Source organism: Triturus cristatus, chromosome 8 (assembly GCF_964204655.1).
Source record: "Triturus cristatus chromosome 8, aTriCri1.1, whole genome shotgun sequence".
Classification (NCBI taxonomy): Eukaryota; Metazoa; Chordata; class Amphibia; order Caudata; family Salamandridae; genus Triturus; species Triturus cristatus.
In genome coordinates, this window is record NC_140591.1 from 317,427,427 (window position 1) to 317,453,944 (window position 26,518).

At 41.5% G+C, this 26,518-nt stretch overlaps 1 protein-coding gene across 6 annotated transcripts in view; it reads right to left on the bottom strand.

Annotated features, from left to right (window-relative positions):
* Positions 1–3,080: 3,080 nt before the first annotated feature.
* The window catches only part of SPATA13 (spermatogenesis associated 13), a 158,203-nt gene continuing 134,765 nt past the window's right edge, over positions 3,081–26,518 (bottom strand). For all 6 annotated transcript variants that reach the window (XM_085621600.1, XM_085621601.1, XM_085621599.1 and 3 more), the window contains 2 exons: positions 7,880–7,954; positions 3,081–7,185 (listed from right to left, as the gene is read on the bottom strand). In XM_085621600.1, the coding sequence (XP_085477726.1) occupies positions 7,010–7,185; positions 7,880–7,954 (251 nt within the window). In that variant the 3' untranslated portion in view covers positions 3,081–7,009. The remainder of the gene's footprint in view (positions 7,186–7,879; positions 7,955–26,518) is intronic.

The window sequence follows — 26,518 nt, forward strand, 5'->3', positions numbered from 1 at the left end:
ACTGCCACCAGCGTCATGAGGCTGGACTGGCACCAGGACTCGTTCCCTGTAGTTGCAGTCCTTCCAGACTCGTGCAGGAATCATGAGAGGTAGCATGGGCACCAAACTCTCCGGTGCCCCCGCTCTTTTCTGGGCCCAGTTAAGCGGCATAATCTGAGGAGAGGCTGCAGCCAGTGGAACTGTATAGAAGGCGGTACGAGCAGCCAAACTTCACAACTATCCGCCCGCTCTCGTTTTTAGCACCTGCCCGCCTAGTCCTAGCTCAGTATTCTGATTTGGCAAATCACGTGACACCGTTTGCCATCATCAGATCACGTGAATATGCGTCTGTGGCGAATGGAGGCATTGAAAGCAGCTGAGCCAGCTAGGGCTGAACCTGTCAGTCACTTTACTCTACGCTTGCCAGAACAGCATGTACCAGGCGCTGCTTTGCTCAATGCTATTAGCAGCGCTCCGGCTTGACAGCTTCGGGAGGCCCTATATATGCGTGACTTTCCATTTCAGTGCGGTGATGCGGATCACCACGCTGAAATGTGTTAGTCTAACGCTTGATGAGTGACACTTGGCAGAGCTGTACAAACTATACCCAGAGCCTGGAAGGTAAGTGCTACCTGTGCGACTGGTCAAAATAACCCTTTTTAACAGGTAAAAAACGCACTTCTAAAAAAGATTGTAAGTCATCCCTTTGTAAACCTTGTGATGTGCATGATATTTAAAAGTGGAAATGTAGAAAATCAATACTACTATGTCTCTACAGTGACAAGGCCAATAAAGCTATTTTCACTTTAGCAGGCCTAGCTGTTATATGTAGAAAACCAGAGTGCAGATTAAAATATTAACACTGCTAACTCAGAAAAGGGGCCAGCTAGAAACATAGTTAAATAACTATGTTAATAGTTGTTACAAATCCAATTCAATTGTGAAATCGGACTTTCATAAATATTAAGCAAGAGTAACTTTTCGAAAGTTACCTTTTCCACGTCTGTAGCTCCTGGAGGCTAATTTTCATTAGATCTCCAGCAGTATGTCAGCCAGTGATTACCCTTAAATAAGTGTGAAAGAGGTGTGGAATGTCTCCCAAGAGCATACAATAGGCTGAACCGAATGGGAAGAGATGACTCCTTTGTGCTTAACAGAATATGCAGATTGGGAGTCGTGAGCACCGTTTTGGCAGCACAGTTTCAAATCCTACTGGACAGGTTTATTGAGCCATATGTAGCACTGAGGGTGCACTTGATAGGTGGAGAGAAGGAGGCCAAGACAATTCTTGTGGATTTCCTGTCTAGTTGCTAAAGGACTCTGTTTTTATCCTATCAGACTTCGGTCTCTGGGTTTTTTGTGGGTACAGTGTCTGCTTCAAACTGGATTTTTGTGTAAGATGTCGGAGGACACACAAATTACCATACTACACTCCCCACTTACACCACCAGTTTTAGAGCCCATGTTTAGTGTGGACAATTGCTATATTGGATTTGCCCTGGCACATTGCATTTTGAGACTGTTTACAGTAAGGCAAATAGGAACTATTGCGAAAGTAGCTAGGCCAAGGCCTGGGTATTTTTACCCCATTGGAGCATCCCCACCACTAGCTAGTGTCACACATAAATGTGGCATCTCCAGGCACCTTCTTGAGAACACTTTCTGAACCTGTGGGAGATCAAAAGAGCACTAGACCTGCTGTCAGTAACAATCCCTGAAGGACTGGACCTGCACCCTCTTGTAACCCGGAAAAAGAAGTGGACTCCAAGGGTCATAAGGCTGACCTCCTGTGTGGCTACAGGGAGACAATAAGCTGCAAGAGGCCTATTCCTGGAAGTATCCATCTGACCAGTGGCAATTGGACCTGGATTGGACCTGGATTGGACCTTTCTGTTACCCTCTGCCTGACACACTGTGAGTCCCAAAGTGCCAACCCTGGGGTGCTATGGGCCTTAGAAGTGCATTCCTGTGGTTGTTTGGGACTTTAAAGATTAAAAAGGTAACATCTTTGACCAAGCTGAATCTAGTTGGTGTGTCCAACTTGCGCTCCATCCCGGTCAGCCTCAAGTTGTGCCTAGGTCCCGGTCTACATCGACCATTGACAACCATTGGCATTTAGGGCTTTTTGGCTCTCTTTCTACTTAATGCTTTAAACATTCATTTCTTCGGTTTCCCTAATTGGATGTTTTCATTCGTTTACTAAATTTTACTCCATTTTTCTAATTCAGTTTGGGATTTTTATTGTTTTGCCTTTTGGCTTTATTGCTGTTTTGGTACTGCATACACACCTGTCTGCTGTGTGCCATAGCTACCAGGGGGTTGAGCTCAGGTTAATTTAGTGACTTTAAGAATTCACCCTCACAAGGGTTATAATTATTCCTTGAGGCGGGTACTCATCCACTCTCAAATATTTATCCAAAATCTTACATATACCGAATTTGAAACACATCTATTTGAGAGGAATATGTGTGTATTTTTAGAACTCGTAAGCTGATTGGAGAAAAATGGTTGAATTTCCAAAATATATTTAAAGCGGACATTTGATTGATAACTCTTGTAGTGTTCGGGAGACTTATTACTAATATTATTACCTTTATGCCAGGGGCAGTACAGCTGTGGCTGGTATGTTTTACCCATGTAAATACATTCCAAAATGACAAAACCTTTTTACTTTATTGCTGGAAATCCTGCCAGATGCACGGAGGTGATCATTGCTGGTGATTGTACATAAAGTAGGCCCTAGTGTAATCATGTCTGATGTAGTCAGTATTGCAACACCGATGATATTATTAGCTCAGGATGATTTTCATTGAACATAAGTAGCTCTTATTAGAGAAAGGTTTGGAGACCCTGGCCTAAAGTATGGACATATGCAATGAAAAGTGTGCTACCTTTACACTCTAGCTGAGCACCTGCCTATCTGGTATCAACAACTCAACATGATTCAATGCTCTATTATCCTATCGTAACCATGTTGTAATTCTGTGAAAAACAGCATAGCGCCATCACATTTACACATTTTGCTTAAACATACAATAATAATGGTGTAAGAACTTACATCCACTATGGTAACACTAATGAATTCAACAAAGGATAGAGTGGTAGGTGTAAGGTGCATTGCACTTTGTTTAATGGAAATTTATACAAAGGATTCGGACTTGACATCTTTTTCAGTAAAAATAACAATTTTCACAATCTGACAAAAATATAGACAGGAAATCTGTCTTGTGCCACATAGATTATTTCAACACATTTACATCAAGTTTTAGTGGTCCCATACTATACATCATTCTCCAGCTGTCAACAGCCAATTATTGTGTCTCGTAGCCGTGTAATGGCATGTTTGTCATGTTGCCGCAAATACAAAAATACATAACAGGTTATCAAATGGCTTGACAAAATAATATAGATACAAATATATATATATATATATGTATATATATTCTTGAATATATACACACACACAAACACCATTTTATACATGTAATACATAACAAATAACTAATATGTACAAAACATAGTTCTTTAAATTACAAAATCCTTCATAAGGCATCTCACGAATATAAATGCCAGATCCACAAGTAGAAGAGGGGAAGGCAATGAAAACGGGTCAAAATGGCTAAGGTCCTTTGGCTCCAAATTTTTGGCCGGTGAATTATTTTTAAAGGTCACTTAGAAGAAGTTCTGTGCTTTTTTGGCAAGAGTCTTCTAATGTCTCGATCTTTACCATGCAGTTACATGGGTAAAAAATCCAGTGTGTGCGAAACACATTTTGTTAGAAATTACTAAAAATATCTCCCAAGTTCCCACACAATATGAATTGTATGAGCAATAGTTTTGTGCAACAAGACTCAATATGTTGCCGCATACCTGAGAGTCACTGCCGTCAGCAAAAATTCCTACTCATTGCCGAAGGGGTGCTTCCAATGCAAGGGGCTCGTAGGTATTCATAATACACACTATTATGCAATATCCTAAGCAGAATAACCCAGAAGGTGGTGTTGAGTGTAAGAAAATAGCTGTCATTATTTAAAATCTGAAGTTCAATACTAGTCATCAAAAACCAAACATTACATTTTCAACTAATAATCTATTGCTTTAAAAGCTGCCCAATTTGAGCATCTGTAAATAGTTACTTTAAAACAATTTAACTTCTTTCCAACTTTGAATCCTAGCATCTGCATTAAAGGATTGTTATATGTGTTTGAACACAGAACCTTGATTGAAACCTGTGTGACTTTTAATCTTACAGCTACAATCTCCCTGGCTTTCACATACCATGATCCTGAGATCAAAGACTTTCTTGTCAGTCCTGCCTATGCAATTATGCATAGCAACTAATTAAGCCCATCAATGTGTCTAATTAGATTATGTGATATAATGAGAGGCTGCTTTCAAACTTTTTTCTACTTGTGTGGCTTTACCATTAATCTTTTTACACAGTCAGTAAAGGTCGTACCAGATATTGTACTAACACAGTTCAGAACAGGTCACGCGTCTGTTGAACTGGGCTGTAGTTAACATATACATATCAGGAGACCAGAGCGAATGTAATATTGGTATTCAAGTCTCAGCCTTTAAAATGTTCCAAAATAGTTCAGATACTTATGATGGTGATGAATGAACTAAACGTAACCTGAAGATAGAGTTTATGTGTTTCTGAAAACACATATTAAAATGTTATTATATATGGCTTCCCATGTTAAATTTGATTGAAACAGTGTCATTGATAAAACATGAATGAACTCAGCACCCAAATTCTACAGTTATGAAGTAGCCTTAAAATAACAGTGGATATCATATGTAGGAAAAGCAGTGATATCTCTGCAACACATGACAGCACAAACTGCCTGTGTGTATTAAGCCCAGTAAAGATGGCATTGCAGCTACTTTATACTTAGCACTTCAGTGTAGCATCATTCAAGAGGCCTTTGCACTTACTCCAAAGCCATACAGACAACATTTGTAACACTTTTGTTGTCACAATTTAACACGTACAACACAAAAAAAGATTTTTGTAAAGAATCACTGAGTGACTGGTAGTCACTGAGGTCGAAACCTTTCACCTTCATGCACACACTGGGATAATATGAAACCTCATTATTTTGACCAGTTCCTTAAACAGAACTTAAAGAATTGTTTTTTTTTCTGAAACCTTGAATATTATGTTGAGCCATTAAACAATACTAACATGCAGTATCTACAGTAAAGCATAAATAAACATAATATTACTATAGGCAAGAAAACAGCATTACAGAACTGGTAAAAAAAACATCTACAAAAGCACCCTTAAAATAGATTTGTTCTTCATATATTACAAACTTATTACACACACAGAACTGCACATTTCAAGCTCCCTAAAGAGCAGCTATCTTGAAGACCATGCTAGAGGTCCATGGTCCACAATTTGCCAGATAGCTTGAACAGAATTCTGGGAAAGTATAAAGACTCTGTACCCGGTCCTTTCTGAAACATTTTGTATTATAACACGATTACTAGGGCGGTACAAGAAATAAGTATAGCTAATGCCCATACATAAACAGTGTTTCTGTGCTAAGAAAAACTGGGAATGCTTCTTTTTCTTGCAAGCAAAAAAAGACATTAAAGTGGTATATAAATCTGATGTTCTCTACTGTCAGTTTTATTTGCTACATGAGTATGTTATTTATTCGAAATTATTGGGAAAATTTGTTTGAAGGACTACAGTTCCCATATCCTTGTAATTTTATTGAGATAAGGGAGTAAAATCACATCTAGCCTCAACAGTCAGGCAAATCTAGTCCGACTTAGGCTTCATACCAGTGACAGGGTACAGAGTTTACATTTGACGTAAACCGCTGCGGGCCCTGCTGTGGTCAGACCAAGGAATGAAATGAACGGAAACGATAATCCTCAGAATTCGACCACAGGGTGTGAGAATGAAGCTTGCAGCTTATGATGGTGGGAAATGAATTACCATGGGACTTTCAGAAGCAGTCTGGGGCTCCTCATCCTACTAGTCCAGGTGCAGCAAAAAGTGTAGAAAGTAAGATTGCAGTACACTGTGCTGTAAATGGACGGCACCCGACGTACATCAACGAGAGCATTGTACCAGACATGGTGCTTTGAAGGTTACCAGGAAGCTGAACGTCTGCTTCCTGCCAGTCACAGTAGCCATCTTGAACCTTTTAAAGTTTATACAACAGGTTTTTGTGTGTCCCATCTGCATTGCACGAGTATCATCCAGTTTCACATTAATTACGGTACCGCCTGCGTGCTGTCACATTGATCCCACTCTTATACAAAATTTGTTTTCTTTCATTATGAAAAACTGACAAACTTTAGTATTGTGAAGTTGTGCTTAAATAAGAGAAAACAATAAATCATATTATCTTAGTTCTGCAAATAAGGTTTGCAACGTGTACCATGTGGAAAGTGCTTGACAGATGCCTTAAACCTCTTTGATACTTTTCAGATGATTGCCACAGTTCAGTCAAAGATGTCTGCCCTCAAAGACAAAACAAATACTCTGGATCCGTTCCCTCTGATACTGGCGCCGGGCAAAATAGATGCGTAGGGTCAAATGCCTTCTAAAACATTTTAGCTACTGGAACATTTAGCGTAAAAATCAGGATTTGCCGCATTGATTAAAGCGGAGTGTATGATATCCACAAAATTATTTTGGCTGAACAGAACTTGGGCAAGCAGATATCTGCAAAACAGCTTACTAGACCTAAATGTTTTGAAATGACAACAGGTACAGGTGTATATTTTACTGAAGAACACCAGTCTGGCTCATGCACTGAAGTTTACATTCTACACCGGCGACGACACCTGATGATTCTGTCCTTCAACAGTGCCATTGTTCACAAGCTTCAACAGAAATCTACCAAATCATCAAGTTCCTGCTTGAGACTGGTGACTGCTTTCTTGCAGAAGCACTGCATTTCATTTTCTTCTCTAGGAGTTTTTGTTCCACCTCGCAATCCATAGGAGAAACACTCCTGCTGAGGTCAGCGTATAATCCAAACAAGTCAAAAGCTTCCAATCATCACTTCTTGAATGGTGCAAGTTTGGTGAAGGTGTGCCAGAAGGGTGCTGGTTTGCACTTGGGTTCAGCCAGTGCAAAGACCTGCTGCTGCGGAATGCTGGTAGGTACTGTAATATGCCGCTGGTGAATGGGGTGCAAGTTCTGGTGTGGAGGAGGTACAGCGCAGCCGTTGACACCTGCAGCAGAAGTTGAACGTTGTGTTAGATCAACATGCTCATTTCAAGGCACAAACTGTAAAAAATAATAGCGTCAAAGGCTCGCAACTTCCAATAATCACCCATTTATACTCCCCCCCCCCCCCACCCCCATCAGTTTGTACTGACCGCTTTCTTGTGACTAGCAGATCCTGCGGCTACTCTTATGAAACATGTGCCCTTGACCAATGACAAATCCTGCCTGCCTTGTGATAATAATGCACAAATACCGCAGATTCTAGTATGGTTGCACTGTATTACTCCATGTGTGCTTCCCACAGTACCAATGAATGACATGACTGCCTACTCCAGGGAAGCATGCAGACACTCATTTGTGATGTTATTGTCGACTCCGTTGTTGTACAGTGACCACACTTGTGATATCAGTGCCCAATCATTCAATGCCTAGTGAAATATTTTTATGATATTAATGCACTCCATCAGTGCTTACTCAAGCCCAATGTGTAACATAAGTGCCCAATACATTACTACTGTCTGTCGCTTGGCCTTCGTGTACCTCTTTCTAAGCACATAGACACAAATTAGCAATTCTCATGGGCAAGCCAGGAATGTTGATAAAAAATGTGAATATGTCACTACAAGAGGCCGTTCTCAATAAAGCAATAAGGCAATCAAGTCAAGTGTTTGACAAAATTAGAATTTCACTCGCTCTTACCTTTCATCTTTCCATTCCGGGACTTTTTTGCATTTAGCATGGCCTGATTCTTCTGGTTTTCTGAAATTTCCATCCCTAAATATAAAAGACAGCACATTAAGTACAGTTGAATGTGTTATCCTAATAGTACTTATTACTCTAATGGTAATCAAATGTTATATGTACATTGGACGCTTACATACAGGCACAAAAAACATGTGGTGAATGAGAAATATTCTAATAGTTTGTGTCCAACAGAAAGAAGATCCAAGGACATCTCTTCGGCCTCTAGCACAAACACAAGACAGTATCTCAATAAAGGAAGTGTACGGGGAGATACTAGTCAGCCCAATACACCACCCATATGAGGAAGCAATGGACAGACTAGACCGCTCCACTCTATTTGATAAGATATTGTGTCTTTGGCTGATGAGTTAGGTCATCTGCGTTCAAAGAATGTGTAAGAGAACTGGCATAAACAGTATATGACTGTGTGTGTGCCAGCTTAATTAACCATGAATGGGTCATACACCAGTACATCAGCGACGGATGGTGCTGGATTTTCCAGGATGATAATAAGTAGTAATATTTACTGTACTTAAATATAATCACTGAGCAATTAATTTACAAGTGTGACTAGTGGGAATGGACAGTTGAATGGCTAAATCCATAGCACAGATATAAGCCAGCAGGTCTGTAGCGAAATGAAAGTACAGTTGTAGAAATCATACTACACCACTCTTATTGATTGGGGAGGTTCAATATGGGTAGTCTGGGTTCATATCACTTGTGCAAGCATTATCCTGTTTTATTAGTTTAGCATGGAAATAAGGTTGACACATGGTTCACACCAATCATCAGCCATAGAGCTTTATAATGTACAGCAGAGTTTTTCACTGTAGTCAGTAACATTATTGTTTCGGTCACCCAATATTCAGGTATTATCTGTCCCTTATTTCATGGATTAATCTCTAATAACTGATTAAGAAAATGTGCATAACACATTGTATATTAATTGTAGCTCATAGAGCAGAATTAGCAGGAAGGTCAGAACAACAAGTTGAGTGCTCTAGGCTTTATGACTTGCACTGAAAATGATCCTATTTATGCGCCTTCGGACACATGCTTGGATCTTGCAGAAAACGGTCTGTACTGACTAGTTGATTACGAGGTTCTTATAAGTCTATAAAGATCCCCTCTATTCCTCCTTTACCTAGATTTTGTTGGCACCTAAAGCTGTAAAACACAAATTTGAATGATTTGTTGGTGGCAAATGGAAGCCAACAGCCTATCGTAGTCAATTATGAAGTAGTTCTGCCTCTTAAGGCCCCATTTAAAAGGATTCTAGTTTTTAAGGCAATGGTCCAGCATAGAAGGTGGTAAAGTAAACCAGCTGTGGATTAGCATCTACTTCAACTATAATTTTGTTTCTGCTCTTGAAGGGGAGGCATTGAAAGATTGAGGTCCTGAAAAATTACAAGCTAGAGCGGAATCTCAAGCTTCCCCGATCACTGACTTTTTTGCTTAGAAAATATCTGCTCACACTACAATCGATAACTGAAAGGCTGATGCAAGTTGTTTCCATTTTCCACCAGAGTCAAACTCGTTCATGTTACTATGTAGCTGAATACAACTCGGTTTCATCCGCTGTTAAATTTTCAGTAGAACCTGGCTCAGTGGGGAAAATAAACTTTGGTTATACGACCCTCTCAGAGGTGGTAGGATATCAGAGTGGATTCAATAAGAAGCCCATTCACACCATGACATTATATAAATATCAAAGGACACCCTTGCAGGACCCGTTGGTGATCTCTTTACGAAGAACACAAAAAGTCCTTCTTTTAATCGTTTGTATCTGTTGCCTATAATGTCATTAAACCCAAGCAGAGCGTTGTCATTGGCCATGACAACCTATTTGGATAGATCGGGTGGTCTCCATTAACAATGCCACCAAAGATCCAGGGTGACTGAAATAACATTTATCCACGGTCTTCAGGGCCTTTTTGTTCCAGATGCCCGTCAGCGTGGTTTCTGTACCATGTACAGTATCATTTAACAAACCAGTCCAGTCAAAAATCGCCCATCAACATGTCTATGAGACTTCCAGAAACTCTGGAAAGTACTTAGCAGCCTACAAATGTCGCCATAAATGAATAAATGAGTGGACCTTAACACTTAGTTATATGGAATATTACAGTATTTTCAATCGGTGGAGGAAACTTTCAAATCAAATTGGTCACAGGAGCAAACACAAATGTTTCCTTTAGAATGCCACAACAAATTAGCATAATAAGGTCAATTTGTTAGTTGTCAGCCTGTAGGGCACATGAACCCTCAGAGTGGCAAACCACTTATTCCAAAATTGATAACTTCCCTATTCATTGTTTGAGATCGATGCATTTCCAAACCCATAGGTATTCAAGTACTTGTTCTTTTGAGTGGTGTAGAGTTGTGTATTCAAGGATGGGCTTTTTAATGGGCAGGTGCGCGGTTATCCTTATTTTTTATTATTCTTTGAGCATGGGCTGAGGTTAGAAAATGTAACCCCCTCAACTCCGAGCGTGGATACACATTAGATTTGCCATATCTCTCCCTTGCCAGAGGACAACACTCTTCCAGTCTGGAGCTTTTAGCTTAGAACTCATGGTTTTCAGGCGTGGTAATCTAATGGTTTGAGTTTAACTACACTAAGATTATTAGTCATTCGATGTAATGACATGTCAAACGACCGACTGGGACTCAAAAACAGAAGTCAAAGAGTGTACTTAATTTACATATTGTAGGAACGGTACTGGTGTTGTTCGCTGTGGATTGTAATTGTCTTTATGAGTCTGGGGGGCCGGAATTCGTTTTTTGTATGCTGCGGTGAAGGACTTTGTATTATTTTGACCACTGTTAGAGGCATGAATAAGACCTAAGCTGCCATACATTCATATACTGTTCTATACGCAAATTAGGAAGTGCTAACAGATCTCTCTGCAATAAACTTCACATTCACACTGCACATAAATAAATGTATCAAGAAACAGAACGTTTTCCGGATACATCTACAGACTGGTGTGTATTTGAACAAAAAATATCTTACAGTGCAGTAATAAGTTTCCTCTTTTTCCTAATCTGTATTTTTAGAAATGCGTGGGCATTCCCCATCTCAAAAAAGCTGAAGGGACGGCAGACTTAGTAGAGAAGATTTACAAGAAGTAAAATGCACTTAAATTGTGTAATCAAGAGTCCACATATTCACATCTTCACTCTCATTTTAGAGCCAATGGGCTTGATTCACAGAGACTTGCTCTGAGCAAAGAAGGGGATGCAGTTGAGCAAACCTTTGTGAATGAAAAGGTTTCTCAAAGCATCGAACTTTGTGGAGAGGCTATAAAGTGGCTGAGCAAATATCTGGGATGCTCCCTGGCACCTCCAGATTTGCTGCAGAACAAATCATCATGAAGCAGGCGGTGTGCGAGTACGTGTGTAACTCTTCTTTTCATTTTGTCAGGGATTAACATTATACTCAAGGATAAAAACAGATTCTGTTAAAAAAAAAAAGAATATAAAAAAAATTATTCATTTACAAATAAGATTGCATTTTGTATAGGGTGTTCAGATGCAGTATGCTTTCTTAGTATTGATGTCACTATATGGCTGTGCTATATACCATTGGAAAATATCAGATTCTAAAACAAGCACACATACATCATTAAGGTGTAGTTCCATATGCCACTGTAAAACATAGACACATATATCATCATAAACCTGTGCCATATCCCATGCCACATGATAGATAGATAGATAGATAGATAGATCATTGTAGTGCTGTGCCATGTCCTACTAAAAGACATACATGTTTACATCACTAGAGGGACATGAGTTAACCCTGGGTTTAGGAATAAACTATTGGAACTAATGGCACTGGAAAATTAATATAGCGAGCTTTGAACTTTCAACATTATTAAATGACTTTTATAGAAGTTTGCCTTGAATCAGCGTCTCACAGATTTCTCGGCACAAAATACACAATATACTAACTTAATTTAACTAAGGTCATAACTAAAGAGAATTGATTGAAGGGGGTGAAAAAAAATCAAAACTCAAGACAGAATGGATCCAAAAACCCGAAGTGCAGTAATTAAACACTGATAAACAGAAACAATGAGATAGAAATGGGGACAATGACAGCAACAAACTCCACCGGGTGCATAGCTAAAGATACCCCAAAAGTGCCCCACTGAGGTCTCATGTTCGTGCAGTATTGTTCACGCCAACCAGGGTGGAACTGGCCTATATAGCAATCAGGCAGCGCCCGAAGGGCTGGGCTCACATGTCAGTGATTGGGCCGGGTTTTGGCTGTTTGTGGGCCTGTTTAATGGTCTGCTGGGCTGGTTTTTACTGTTAAGTTACCTGATATTAAAGCAAACATTGCTTGTAGCAAGAACAAACCCATGCATTCTTCCATACCTTGCAAAACACTTGTACAGCGTCTCTACAAGTTCAAAACTGCTCCAATGTGCAAACATTGCTCCCTTTTTTAGCTCTATTATTCACTAAGGAGGGCTACTATTGTTTTTGTGCCCAGGTTTATTTTCTGTTCCAGCCCGAACCTGCCGATAACAAGTAGATCCTCCTATACAGCATCCCAAAGGTACACCATGTTTTCCAACAGCAATGGTGCAAACAACATTTCAGAACACTTCACTACAGCAAGAAAACGAATTTTACAATAGCAGCACCTCTGAACAAAAGAGATTTTACCTTGTTGGCCGAGCATGAAGCACAGGTCTCAACCCTGCAGGAAGAGTTCGCCTCAGCCGCACTGTATAAAACTGGCCCCAGGTGCGGACTGCCTGGCCGGCAGTTCTCCGTTTCTGTTTTTATACTCACTGACGTGACTCACAACACAGCAGGCATCTCACTCAACTAATCATTCTGACTGGAAATAGACCGACCTTTTGTCGTCAGTAAATTCAACATCCGAGAAATTCCCAGATTTCAAAAGATTCCCTGTAAAAGAGCTGCTGCTTTAGGAAAGCAGCTCACCTTAATCCGGACTGTTTTTGAGTGACGAGTCCACTACGAGATTCTGGCTGTAAAAATACTACCACACACACCACTGATGTGGACAACGGGGAAACTTTAGACGTAGGTTATGAAAGTGCAAAACGGTGAGGAAATACTGAGCAGACATACCAGTAAGAAAAAACACACCGATGTCCCACTTCGGATAGAAACAACTTGTGTGCTGTTTGGGAATATTGAAGGACACAGATTTAACTAAATTTGAAAATGACTGATCAATCAGAGACCAGCAATCACAAAGCAAAACATAGTAAAGAAATGGAGAAGTCCAGAACCCCCAAAAACATCGGACTAGGAGAGACATATGTACTGGTGTACGGAAGCAGAAGAGGTAATTTATGAGGGAGGAGGCTGCTTAAAGAAGTATAAAAATATAGGGAAAATAGGAAGTAAATATTAACAGAAACTGGAGAACTTTATTTCCCCGCAAACACCGAAAAATCAATCATACAGCGAAGTGAACGAGCCGCCACTAAAGATCTGAACATCAGAGTAACAACGATGGTGGAAGAATCCACTGGAGGGTGGAGAGTGGAGAGTGGGAAGTAGAGCGGCTACTCACAGATGAATAATCATGGTTATACGGGGAAAGTGGTATATAAAGTGTTATGTTACTGTAAAAAACTAAGAAAAATATTTCCCAAAAATATTTAAAAAAACAAACATATACCTCTTTCCAGAAAAGAGGGTTTAACATATCAAAGCACTTTTTTACAGTGCACGTTCCAAAGGTGGAATACACTGAATTCGTGCAGGTTTGGAATTCGTTTGCAATAGGCCTTTCTACGATAAAGAGTTAGTCTCGGTTTCAAATTGGCCTTCTTCATATACTATTCAGTATGGGCCCAATTCTTATAATAAATAATTTAAAAAAAATAGTCAGAAATGTACTCTAACCATAAGCTGACGTTTGGAGTCCATTTCACAGAGAATTTCGAGGGAACACCTGGGTAAGATGCAAGTATTGCACTATTCTAGACAGTTCTGGAATTATTTGAGAAATTCTAGTTACTCCAGTGTCAAATTACTTTCGCATGAGCACATACAGTCCGTGTATTGCGAACGTTTCATTTTTGTTTCTCCATGATGAAAATATTTCTCCCCATCGAAAAAAAATACCCACCAATTTTGAGGGTGTTCAATTGCCATTCTCACCGAAGATAAGGATTCTCCTCTGCACTTGCAAGGAGTAAATCTCAGAGCTTATCACAGGTTGCATCCAATCTCACATGTTTGTGGTTGTAAAGATACTTAGGGCCGGATTACGTGTTCAGCGGTCTGATGGACCGACAAACCCTTGGTGGAGATGTGATGGCAGTCAGAGACCGCCGCACCAGTGGTCCGACAGCCGCTGCGGCACCGCCAAGCATATCCTGCGTTTCCCCACCGCCAGCCTTTTCACGGCTGTGGGAAAACAAAGGTGGCCTTGTGTACGTTGGGATGCATGTAGGGGGGGCACATGGTGTGCCCCCGCTGTGTGCATGTACGGCCAGTTCCTAAACAGTTCATGTCGTGCAGAAACTTGCTTTGGCGTTCCCTTTGCGGTGCCTCACCGTGGTAACGCCAAACGAACATCTGCCAGACCAAGAGAAAACTCCTAATCTGGAGGGCGGCCGGCGGTCGACTTTGTCGGTGCAGCAGCAGGGCGGTGGCGTGCCGCCCCGCACCGCTTAAGTCATAATCAGCTCCTTAGTCAAGCATTTCCACCTTGGAATTCCCACAGCCTACATCTGCCAGCAATTTTCTCGCATGCACCACCTCACTATATTTATTGCTGTAGCATTGCCTGTGAGCAAATAAATTCATAATGGTAAATTGACTTTTTTCGAAAACTTAAAGTGAGTTTTCACTGGTATATAAAAATACTAGAACACCTATACTAAACATAAGTGCTCCTATACCTTAGTGAAACGGGACTTTGAGTTTAGGGCATTAACAATAAGCCTTAAAAAGTCAACAAGAGCCACAGGTTCTCCTGGTAATTCATAAAGAGAGAAATTCAATATGTGGGGTGAACTGTTGTGACTTTTTGTATCTCAAAGACCTGGTGGGGTATTATCAATGTTGCGTCCGCTGCATAAACTGCACACATGCTGCTTAGCAAAGCACATACACAGCTAACAGGCCTCTGGGCGAGGCGCTGTATGCACTGGTATTTAAACTCGTTCAGGAGCTAACTTTGATTCTCTGAAGCAACCGGGGTATACAAACATACACATTCAATGTTACCCTAAATTGCCCACATGAGAATTTCCAAAAATGTGCATAAAATGTGTATGTACACGTCCTATATTGGCCATAAAAAAATAGGATTTATGCAATCGAAGAAGCTAATTTACATTTACAGTAAATTACAGTCCCTAGAGAGGAAATTGGCCCAAAACAAAGCCGCTAACTATTCGCTCACTTCTCCAAGCTAAGCGAGGTATCATTTCCCCATTCAACTGAAAAGGAGGGCTAAATACAAACTCTGCCTCTGAAGGCAGCTCCTGGCACAGCGTCATGTCCGGTGCCGACGCTCCGTCCTGAGGGAGTGGGTCATCTCACTAGAAATATGCCCGGAAGTTAAGCAAGGTCTCAGACTGTAATATTACCATATGGTTTTCGTTTTCATTCCCGGTAAGTGCTTGGAGGAATGCATGTCAGAGCCTCTCATTTCTCATTTTTCTTTTAGACAGCTTTTTCTGCACATACCAGCCGTGTTTTTGTTCCAGGGCCGGCAGACAGCCACTTCCCAGGGAGCTCACAAAGGGATGGTCTCGTCCGGCCTGGCTCGAAGGAGGATGTCTCTGCCACCATCAGCCATGCCGCTCTGTTGTCCACCATGACAGACCATTTCGGTAACGGGGGCGTGGGGTTAAGGGTGTCCAACCAACATCCTTACTATGCGCTTGGTCGAATTTGTCCGCAAGCAACTGATTTTTTTTGTTAGATAGTGCTTCATGTCATACTTTGATAGTTCTCATGCGCTGTAAACGACGGGTGCTACTATTACTCACTACAATTTACCGACCCTGGAAGGATGGAGGCCTGTATCACCCTTGCCAGGATCTGAACTTGGGAAATTCAGAACACTGCAAGTTTCAGCAGGGCTCTCTCACGCCTTTTCTTTTCACCTAGAACTTTATGACGCGGTCTCAGCTGCAGTGATTTCTTGGCTGGATAATGCTAATGCACTTTTTGTAGCTCTTTTTGTTTCTACCCTCGTGCCTCTGAGACCGTTTTTCACCCTGATGCTCTCCAGAGATTTAATCTCGTCCCTCTTCTTTATTGTTCACCATTGGCTTTGCACTTCCCTTCCCATTTTAAATGTACATGTATAACATACAGGTGCTTACCCAGAAAAAACACTTGCTTGTTTATCCCCAAAACTCTACCGGCCCGGAGGATCCGTCTAGGTTGGCTGGCAGTCAGACGCTGCCTAAATTAGAAATCCCCAGACCGAGGCTTCTAGTAGTGTTTTTCGCCTACTCTGTCCGTCTCCTGCACAAACGCCTCAGATGTTGTTAACCGGTAAACCCTGTTTGTCAGACGTTACTTTCGAAGTGATATTTTTAGGGCTTTTTGGATTCTATTCTGCTTCTAATCTTTTGATTATATTTTTATTCCACTTTAATTTGTGGTCAAATGTAAAGCTTTTGTGTGCAATTGCTGGAGTTTTAGTGCACAGAACCCCTGCTACCTCTCGAGGTGACAGTGTGCTTTTTGACAGTCATGAATAAAATACATGAATAAATACGGTGATAGTGAGTATGTAACCGTCATACGTGTTTAGCCCTGACCTGCTGCCCTAATGGTACAGAGAACTCACCCCTAGGGGGCAGGCTACTTCTGGAAAAGGGCAGGTCAGTGAAATGTGTTGCAGGGGAAACTACCTTTACCACTACTCTTTAGCAACGAGGGGCCTGAACCACGATCCCTCAACCACTACTGCATTTACAACTACCTAGTCTAAACAATGACCTGTCTAAACAAAGACCTGCGTGAAGAGATTAGTGGTTTATTTTGTTATAGTACGTTAAGTCTGTCTGATTCGTTTTTTTCATAGTTTAACATTTTGTAAAAATAATTAACTGTTTTACATTCTTTAAGTTTATTCATGCAATCTTACTAATTAATGTATGTTATTTAAATTTACCTTCGGAGACCAGTAGACGGTACTCTAGGATTGTTCATGACTGATATATATATATATATATTTAGTAGCAAGGAGCACCGGACGAGTTGGTTGCGGATTACAGTGACGGACAACGGCGCCGGAGAGGCACGCGCCCACAACAGCGAACAGTGGGTGAAGTCCGGGTAAGACGCCGGCTGGCGTTTCTTACTTATTTCCCAACTTGAACAAGGCGAGGGGGAGCGGAACACGGAAGAAGCTGTGTATTGACACGAATATTAGAACAGAAGATGTTTTGTGAATCGGAGCGCCACGAGGCTGCCTCGACGATGTTTAAAAAAAAGGAGGAGAGAGGGGACAAGAGACGAAAGGAAGGGGACACAGGTAAACCGAATATTATGACTCAATGCATCGCGCTCGAACGGCTGTACGAGCGAGAGATCAGAAAGTGGTGGGAAGGGACCTCACTACAGAACTATATCGAAGTCAATAGAGTGCCCAGGGGCCTAAGGATATACACCGTACCGGCCTATGAGTCCCCGGATCCCCTATTACTAGATGAGTGGGCAGAGCACACTGCGGAATCGTGCAAAGGGATGCTGCAGATTTTGGTTAAATTTGCATGGAGCGACCGCAATAAGGCAATGCAGGACATTGAAAATTTGGAAGAGATATTAAAGAAGGAGGACGACCAAACCAAGATCGATGAATATAGGGAACAAATGAAGAAGCGCCTGAAAAGCTACGAAGAGAAAATCAAATTACGGAAACAGAGTAAATTTGATCGCGACGAGAATGATTACGCGCAAGGAAGAGTCTTGACCTTTGCCAGGAAGTTCGACAATCCAAGGAAAGAACTTCTCAGTGACACCAAGAGATCAACACAGGTGGAGGTGGAAGTACCTCTGACCTCAGAATCGGAGGTAACAGAAAATGAATCCTCTGAGGATGAGAATAGACAAACTTCAAGATCTGGATTAACGCGTACTCCTTTTCGGGAGGGATTCAAACTAATCCGCCAATCGTGGCAGAGGGGAGGCAGAGGCAAGCCCCCGGATCAAATGGGAAGAGGAAGACCAGGAGAGGACAAGGGGGTCGGAAGAGGCAATCCATCCCCGCCAGCAACGCGAAGCAAGACGGCATACATCAGAAGAGCGACCAACAGGAGACGGTGAAGATGGAAATGAATCTCACTATTATTAATCTAACTGACAAAAAACTGACTAAAACTGAGGAGTCAGTACTTGAACTGGGCCTTACATTTTGTCCTCAAAAGCATATGGAATTTACGCAGACACGCATTGATCTTTTTAAATTCACGCGTAAATTAAAATTGCATAAGTACTTCAAAATCAAACCACAAGCTGTGAAACCCAAACGCCAAGCTAGTGTCACACCAGTAATAGATGAACTCGTAGGTGGGGATCTTAACGCCATCATGGTTCTGGAGGAATTAAGAACAGAAGCGGAAGATGGGGCTTTAACGTCCTTGAGGCAATCCCAACAATTGGCAGTCACAGGTATAAAACAATGGGGTGGACTAACCACATACAAACCGGTCTAACAATTCCTACCCCAAATGGCGCCAGACGCAATTGAAGTATTCTCGGAAGCTGTAACCAAGGATCTGACACAGCTCCGACGGAAACAGAAATTCAAAAAGGACAATTCAGATAAAAGCAATTTTTCTTTCAAACAATTTAAGGCCCTAAAAGATTTGAGCAAGGACAGAGGAATAGTGTGCAAACCATCGGATAAGGGGGGCAATATTGTCCTGCAGACCAAAGAAAATTACGACAAGGAAGCGCTACGTCAACTCTCCAATGAGCGGACCTACACTGCCATCACTGCAAATGAATATCATACAAGTATGGAGGATTATCATTCTCTTATTACTAAATGGCACAAAAAGGACTATTGATTATGGATGAATTTTTATTCCTGAGAAGATTGCACCCTACTATTCCGACCTTTTATCACCTACCCAAGGTGCATAAAAATAAGCTGACACCTCCGGGGAGACCAATTGTGGCGTCCCAGGGAAGTCTCACAGAAAACATGTCCATCTATGTTGATTTTTTTCTTTTACCCCATGTTAAGACCTTAAAATCTTATATAAGAGACACGAAGGATTTGTTGGGGCACATTGCTTCTTTACAATGGAAGGAAGAATACAAATTGATGGTACTGGACATCTCCAGTCTGTACACTTCGATAGCGCATCATGATGGACTGGTGGCAATGGAATATTTCCTTAAGAAACGCCCTCTAAAATACATGGAACATAATGAATTGATAATGGACTTTGCCAGATTCTGTCTCACAAATAATATCTTTCTGTTCCACACACAGATGTATAGACAGACCTCAGGGACGGCCATGGGTACCTGCTTCGCCCCCAGCTATGCCAACTTATTCGTAGGCTGGTGGGAGGAGCAGGTAGCCTGGGGTATCTCCAACATACACTGGACAAATCAGGTAGTCAGGTGGTACCGTTTCATTGATGACTTGTTCATCGTGTGGAACGGTTCACTTGACACAGCCAGAGAGTACATAAAGGTCCTTAATAATAACAAGGTGAATCTTGAATTTACTGGCGAAGTGGATGCAGTGTCTGTGAATTACCTAGATGTTAACATCTATGTAGATGGGGGGCAGCTCAAAACCAAACTTTTTCGAAAGGAGACAGCAGGGAATTCCGTCCTACATGCCTCAAGTAGTCACCCCACCAATTTGGTAAGGAGTATCCCCTATGGGGAATTGCTCCGGATCAAGAGGAACAGTTCTGATGAGAATGAGTTTCAACAGGCAGCAATCAATAGCATCAGATGTTTTGAAGCACGGGGCTACAGTAGGGGAGTTCTAGATGAGGCCTTTGGGAGAGTGAATGCCACCAAAAGATCAGATTTGCTAATGAATAAAGATATACAGGATAAGGATGATGAAACTAGTGGAGGTAAATTCAGGCTTATTACGACTTTTTCTAGGAAGGCGAGGGACCTAAAAAGAATCATGCGAAAGAACTGGCACATTCTACAGACTGACAGCATAATAGGGCGGAGATCTTCCATCTAACCCCCTGATCACATTCAGGAAAGCTAGATCTATCAAAAATGACTTAGTGTGTAGTTATTTGAGTGACGCCCCGAGATCACCTTTTGGAGCTCTACAAGGGTTCTTTCCGTGTGGTAAATGTAAAGCCTGCAAAGGGAGTAAGAGAGCGCTTAGTTATGATATCCCAAGCATGAGAATTAGTAGGAATATCAGGAAGTTTTTGACGTGCACTACACCCTATACAGTATATTGTCTTATGTGTCCATGCGGCCTACGTTATGTGGGCAGCACGATTCATCCCACGAAGATCAGAATTCTTGAACATATGCGAGCGATAAGCAAAGGTGATGAGACATATCCTGTAGCACGACATTTTGATAAAGTACATAATCGTAACAGGGATGAGCTGAGCTACTTTTGTCTGGACCATGTACCGATGAATCCTAGAGGGGGTGATAGGATACTGAGACTCCGGAGATTGGAGTCACGGTACATTATTGATCTTCAGACGAAGACACCATGGGGTCTCAATAGTAGCGAAGAGTTGGCTGTCCACTTAGGAGAGTAGAGCATTTATCACCTTATTCTTCTGAAGCCTGATGAATTCCCTATGATAGTTACACTAGGTATACAGATTTGCATATATGTATATATGTATAGATGGAATTATGAAGAATTTGATCTTCTGTATTGGTTCTCTGAACTTCTCTTGATTGATCTCCTAATTTTACTGAATAATGAATTTCCTACATAAGGTATTGAGGAAGCGAGTGCTTACCCACTCTGATATTTGTTTGGGAATTAATGATCATAAATGCAAGATATATAGTGATTGTACAACTTGGTAGCCGTAGCCATGATTCTTAATTTAAAATGCTCTTTTCCTCCAAGCTTCTGCCCATGCAGGGCTTTATAGCGTGTAAATATGTATAGAACTTTAATTTATGAATGAGCATATCTGTGTTTAAACATGTTACCATCTTGTTATGCTGGGATTTAGGACATTCCAAGATGGCGCTGATATTAGGAGGAAATGTTGGGGACAACGTGATCTACGTTTGTCCCTTGTCGCTGTTTATGGATTGCATGAACGTTTAAAAATCATGGCGAGTTGGCGCCTCGGTAAACATGGATGAAGGTTGTTACCGAAAAGCGTCTGTTTTGTGATCGTGTAAGTTTCCAGTGAATAAACTTTGGGAACTGCCCCCCGTGAGTGCTGTCTTTCTCCGGTAAAGTTGGATGTGAGAAGGGGAGTTGCAGCGGTAATAGAATGCGGGTACACCCCCGCACTAAGAAGCACCCGCCTGAGAGTGCACCTGACCGGTGTGTTGGAGCAGTAATATATATATAGATATATATATATATCCACATAAACTCCCTCAATCATGAAGGAAGGCGCACTCACGAAACGATAATTCATCTGAATTTATTTACATTCGGACATGCAGCCTGACGTGATTCGTTCTTTGCGAACTTTATCAAAGGCAAAGTCTAGCGTTAATCTCCACAAAAACCATTCCTCCATTTGCTGGCTTTATAGTCTTGGCCATCATTGGACCTCCTCCATAGATGCAGATGAGAGCATTATGGGACTTGTGGTTTGCGCTGACATTTTTACAATCAAACCCTCCAGTGGGTAATACCTGGTCTATTGCTGTCCATTTGAATGTTGCACGTCTGTGCCAATTCGTTCCATTGCAGCCCATTTTTCAAAGCGGACTAGGATCCCAGCCTCAGGCAAGTCTGCGGCGGCAGCCATTACCCCTTGACGTCTCTCGACAGCAAAACAACAAGGTCCATTTCGGGGCATTGTGGCGCTATTTGCGGGTGGTGCGTCCAGCGGCGGGACCAAGCCGTATTTATATACACAAACTCCCTCAATCATGAAGGAAGGTGCACTCACGAAACGATAGTTCATTTGAATTTATTTACATTCGGACATGCAGCCTGACGCGTTTCGTTCTTTGCAAACTTTATCAAAGGCATAGTCCACGACCACTTCCCGGTTGCACCCGCTGCGAATTCGGCTGGCCCCAGGTGGAATACTGTGTTTTGGATTCAATTTGGGCTGCTGAACCGCCGCTTACGGACTCTGTTGACCTATTCAGGTTGTGGCTTATACAAAGCTAGAGTGCTTCACCATATGTGGGACACTCACAGAGTTTTCGACCTAACAGCGGCAGGCGAGGGGATGTTTTTATTGACGGCTTTTCCGCACTGATGACGGCAAGAGCCAGAAACGCGTCTGCGGATGTTTTATAGCCGACACATACCCCGTGAGTGCACCGGACCTTGGGAGTACCATGAACTCCTTGTTTTTGCTGTGTAATAAGTGGTTTCCACCACCACTTCACGGTTGCACCCGATGCGAGTTCGGCTGGCCCCAGGTGGAATACTGTGTTTTGGATATATATATATATATATATATATATATATATATATAGTTAATACTTATCAATATTAATTTTACAATGCATATGTCTTTAGCATGCATGCCTCTACCTTGAAATTTAAGATTTTGACATACATACAAACCCATTATATATATATACACACACACACATATATATATACACACACACACACACACACATATGGGTTTGTATTTACCCGCAAGATAGATACAATAATGGGGTAAAGGCAATCATGGTAAAGGCATGGGAGTTGTAAAAAATAGTTGTTAAAACTTTAGTGGTTGAGGAGTCGTTGTTTAGACTGTAGTTGTTCATTTGGTAGTTAGTCCATCATACACCGTGTTGCAGTCTTCATATAATGGTAAACTGGGGCTCACAATGCTGAAGGGATCTGTAGAGTATGGATCGCTGTTGGACATCTTTTTCAATCTGGCCCTTTTTAGGTCTGGCTTGAGAAAGCAGTTGTCTAGAAAACCAATTGTTATCCATTCTTTCAAATATACATATTTCCGTCTCATCAAATGCTATTCACTGTTTAGTGTATCATTCCACTTCCTAAGGAGTGCAATGCATTGAGGGCTTATATATCTCACGTACATAACACATACAATTCTTTAGCTCATAGTTGCATTGCATACATAATCTTTGTTATGTTTTTTTTATGTTGTAGTCAGGGCACAAAGTGCATGCCAGATCTATTGGCTTTCACAACAATTGATCAGATTTTATGCTAGGCAAACATTTGTAATCTGAGAAGCCAAGCGATTGGCAAGAATTGTTTCTTTAAAAAAAAAAAAAAATTAAACAGTAAATATTTTATTTGTCTATGAGCCGTGATGACGCGCGTTGCCATGACTAGAGTTTCTCCGACTTTTAACCGATGTGTGCAAAACATTTCAAAATGAAATTTACCATTGCCCTGACACAGGTATCTCAATTGACCACTTGTAGGATCTATATTATCTGCCTGGGGGCAGCAACCGATAAAAACACACACAACTGAAAAAATAACTCTACTGTAATATTTGCTACATTCAAACATGTAACAAACCGGCAGGTCCCTCTACTCCATCTAGCCAAGATTCCCTCTGGTTGAGAAAGTCTCACTTGTTGGTTATCAATCTCCCTGATCATGTCAATGTCCTGAGATATCTCAGAAATGGAAAAAAGACCTCTAAATATACATAAATTCATTTTACACATTATTGCCTGAAGGGTATACTTGAAAGCATCTCACTGGACACAGCATTCTTTACTAGACTTCTTTTAGCTACGGATGCCTGATAGCATGGTCAACCTGCCATAATATTTGGAACAGCATTGTTTGCTTTAGTACTGTATTTCTGATGGTCAGTAGATGTAATGACCCGCTTGAGAATCAGAGATCCAGGGTTCACTATTCCTGATGGTGACTGGTAAGTTAAAATACTCACAGTAGTATTTCTAATGTGAATGAACCAGAGCAGCACAGTGTGCATGTGACTACTGTATCTTTTACTCCAGAATTTATGAAGAGTACGGTTTTCTGGCACAATATATTTGTGTTGGGCAATTTTTGTCGGTGGTCAAAAACTAATTTTGCCATCGAGTGTTTCAAATAGGCTTAGTATACCTTTGTTTGCTGCAAGGCTCTCTTTGTCCAACTCAGTAAAATCTCTTGGTTTTACCGTTGACAAAAAGCTAACCCTCAACGACCACATAAAAAACTCTGTTAAAGGAGCTCTCTTCACTCTCCGTCACCTGAAGAAAATCAAACCCTTCATCCCACCGAAGACTTCAAATGGGTCGTCCAAACCCTTGTACTCTCAAAAATCGACTATGGGAACGCTAGCCTCACCGAAACCCCCAAAGTCCACTTAGCACCACACAGATCTGTGCTCCACCTAACAGCCAGGCTCATCACTGGCTACAAATGCTTTGATCACATCTTCCCTGCCCTGAAGGTTCTCAACTGGCTGCCGGTTGATGGTAGATCCTCCTACAAGACAGCATGCATCACACATCAATCCCTACACCAGAATGCCCCGCTGTACCTCACAAACAAACTTTAAAAAGCGGGCAGCTCCAAAACGATGAGGAGCACAAACACTTTCCTCCTCATCCCCCCCTTATTCAAAAAGAAAATCACTCAATCTCGCTCCTTCTCTGGAAATGCGCCGATCGTCTGGAATGCCCTCCCTAAGGAATTGCGCGACAACCCCTCCTACGTTGCCTTCAAAAAAGACCTTAAACTGCACCTCCTCGGCAAATACTGAGTTCCTTAATTTATACCTCTGACGACCCTATCCCCCTCTACTTCAATCCCTCCCCTCCCCTCACCTCTCCCCTCCCCCTTCTATCTCCCCCATCCAACGTAAAAATGTATGTAAATGTATCTGCTCTTGCTATGTCTCTGTTTATTAGACCTCGATGCAACATTTGTTTTTATTTATTGTTTCATACTGTGCTTTTTGAGCACCTCCTGTAATCTTGTTTTGCGCACATGTAAGGCGCTCTGATACCCCCGGGTCTAGCCAGCGCTATATAAAACCTTTCAAATAAAATAACAAATAAATAAAATAAAATAAGCAAGTGTATCTTTATTGTTTTGATGAATAGTGCTACTAGCATACCATAAGACTCACCTCAAACTCGCTACACTTACTGCTTGTTAGACATACACTTTCTGATGGCCTCTCAGTGAGTTAGCAACAGTCACCTCTGCCCATTACCAACTACAACAGATACACAGAACATGCACCATCTCATGACCAAAGCCCTATTTACACCCCGGTACTTAGCAAACTTGTTCTTCATTATCCACTCATTCCAGCCACTGTCCAACATCCTCAACAGTGGCAACATGCCCTTCATCCCTCCACAGCACCCTTCCCATGCTGCCATCATGCTGGCTGGCTCACAGACCCATCCTCAGGGTCCTAAAACTGGTATTCAATTTCTTCAATGACCTGTTGTCCCAACGTCCTTCAAAAGGTACTTTTTAAATCACACCGACGTTCAGACCTCAGATCCTTTACCACCTCTTTTCATCAAAGCCTTGGAGAACAGCGGTCGGGCTGCACAACTCTAATATCATCCTCCTGGGAATCAGATATATCACATCCTTGAACATGCCAAGATGTCCAAACAGCACCTCCAACGACTCGAGGGATAACCCATCGAGAACACAATCCTCTACCGTTGCATCAGATCTTTTCCCTTCCCTGTCTCTATGCTGAACAACTCTGTGATTTTGACTTGTGCACTGTCGCCTTCCATAAAGCACTCTCACTCACAGGATCTCTCCACAGGCACCCACACTCCTATACACACAGCGGTGTTCCCATTATTATGTACAACTTTACAGATTGGGATGCTTAATACATAAAATAAATACCAATCGAAAGTACACAACACAACCACTACTCAAAGGAGTAAGGAGATGCATTAATGGCCAAATTGCAGTGAGGATTATGTTCTCACAAAACAGTGCTTCCATGTAAGTTTATCAGAGAAACAATTATTCAGTTCTCTCATTTAACTATATTTGATGCAGCACAACTACGCTTTCTCCTCCCTATCTACAATGTGTCACGAAACTGAAATTTTTGCAGAAGTCCTTTGGCGCCTGGGACCTTGGAGAGAATTGGCTCTTTGTGCTGCCTGGCTGAATATGAGAATGTAATCTGCTTAGTATGAGCATTCCATTCATACACCTACAATGCTGCCCCACTGTGGCACGAACGCTGGAGTTCACAGAATATCTGGCACAGGAACAAGGGAGAAGGCGTTTTTGTTTACACGCAGAGGCCAGAACATAGTATTTTGTACGGAGACCATTTACATTTCAAATCAACCATTTTAGAGTTTCACAATGCATGGCACAATGGTGTACTTACTGTACAGACTAGACAGTAATGATCTTTGTTAATAGAGTTTCTTTTACTAGTCCCTAGTTGAAAACATGCATTTAGGGAGTCTAACACTGGACTATTGATTACAGGCTACATAGTAGGAGTAAAC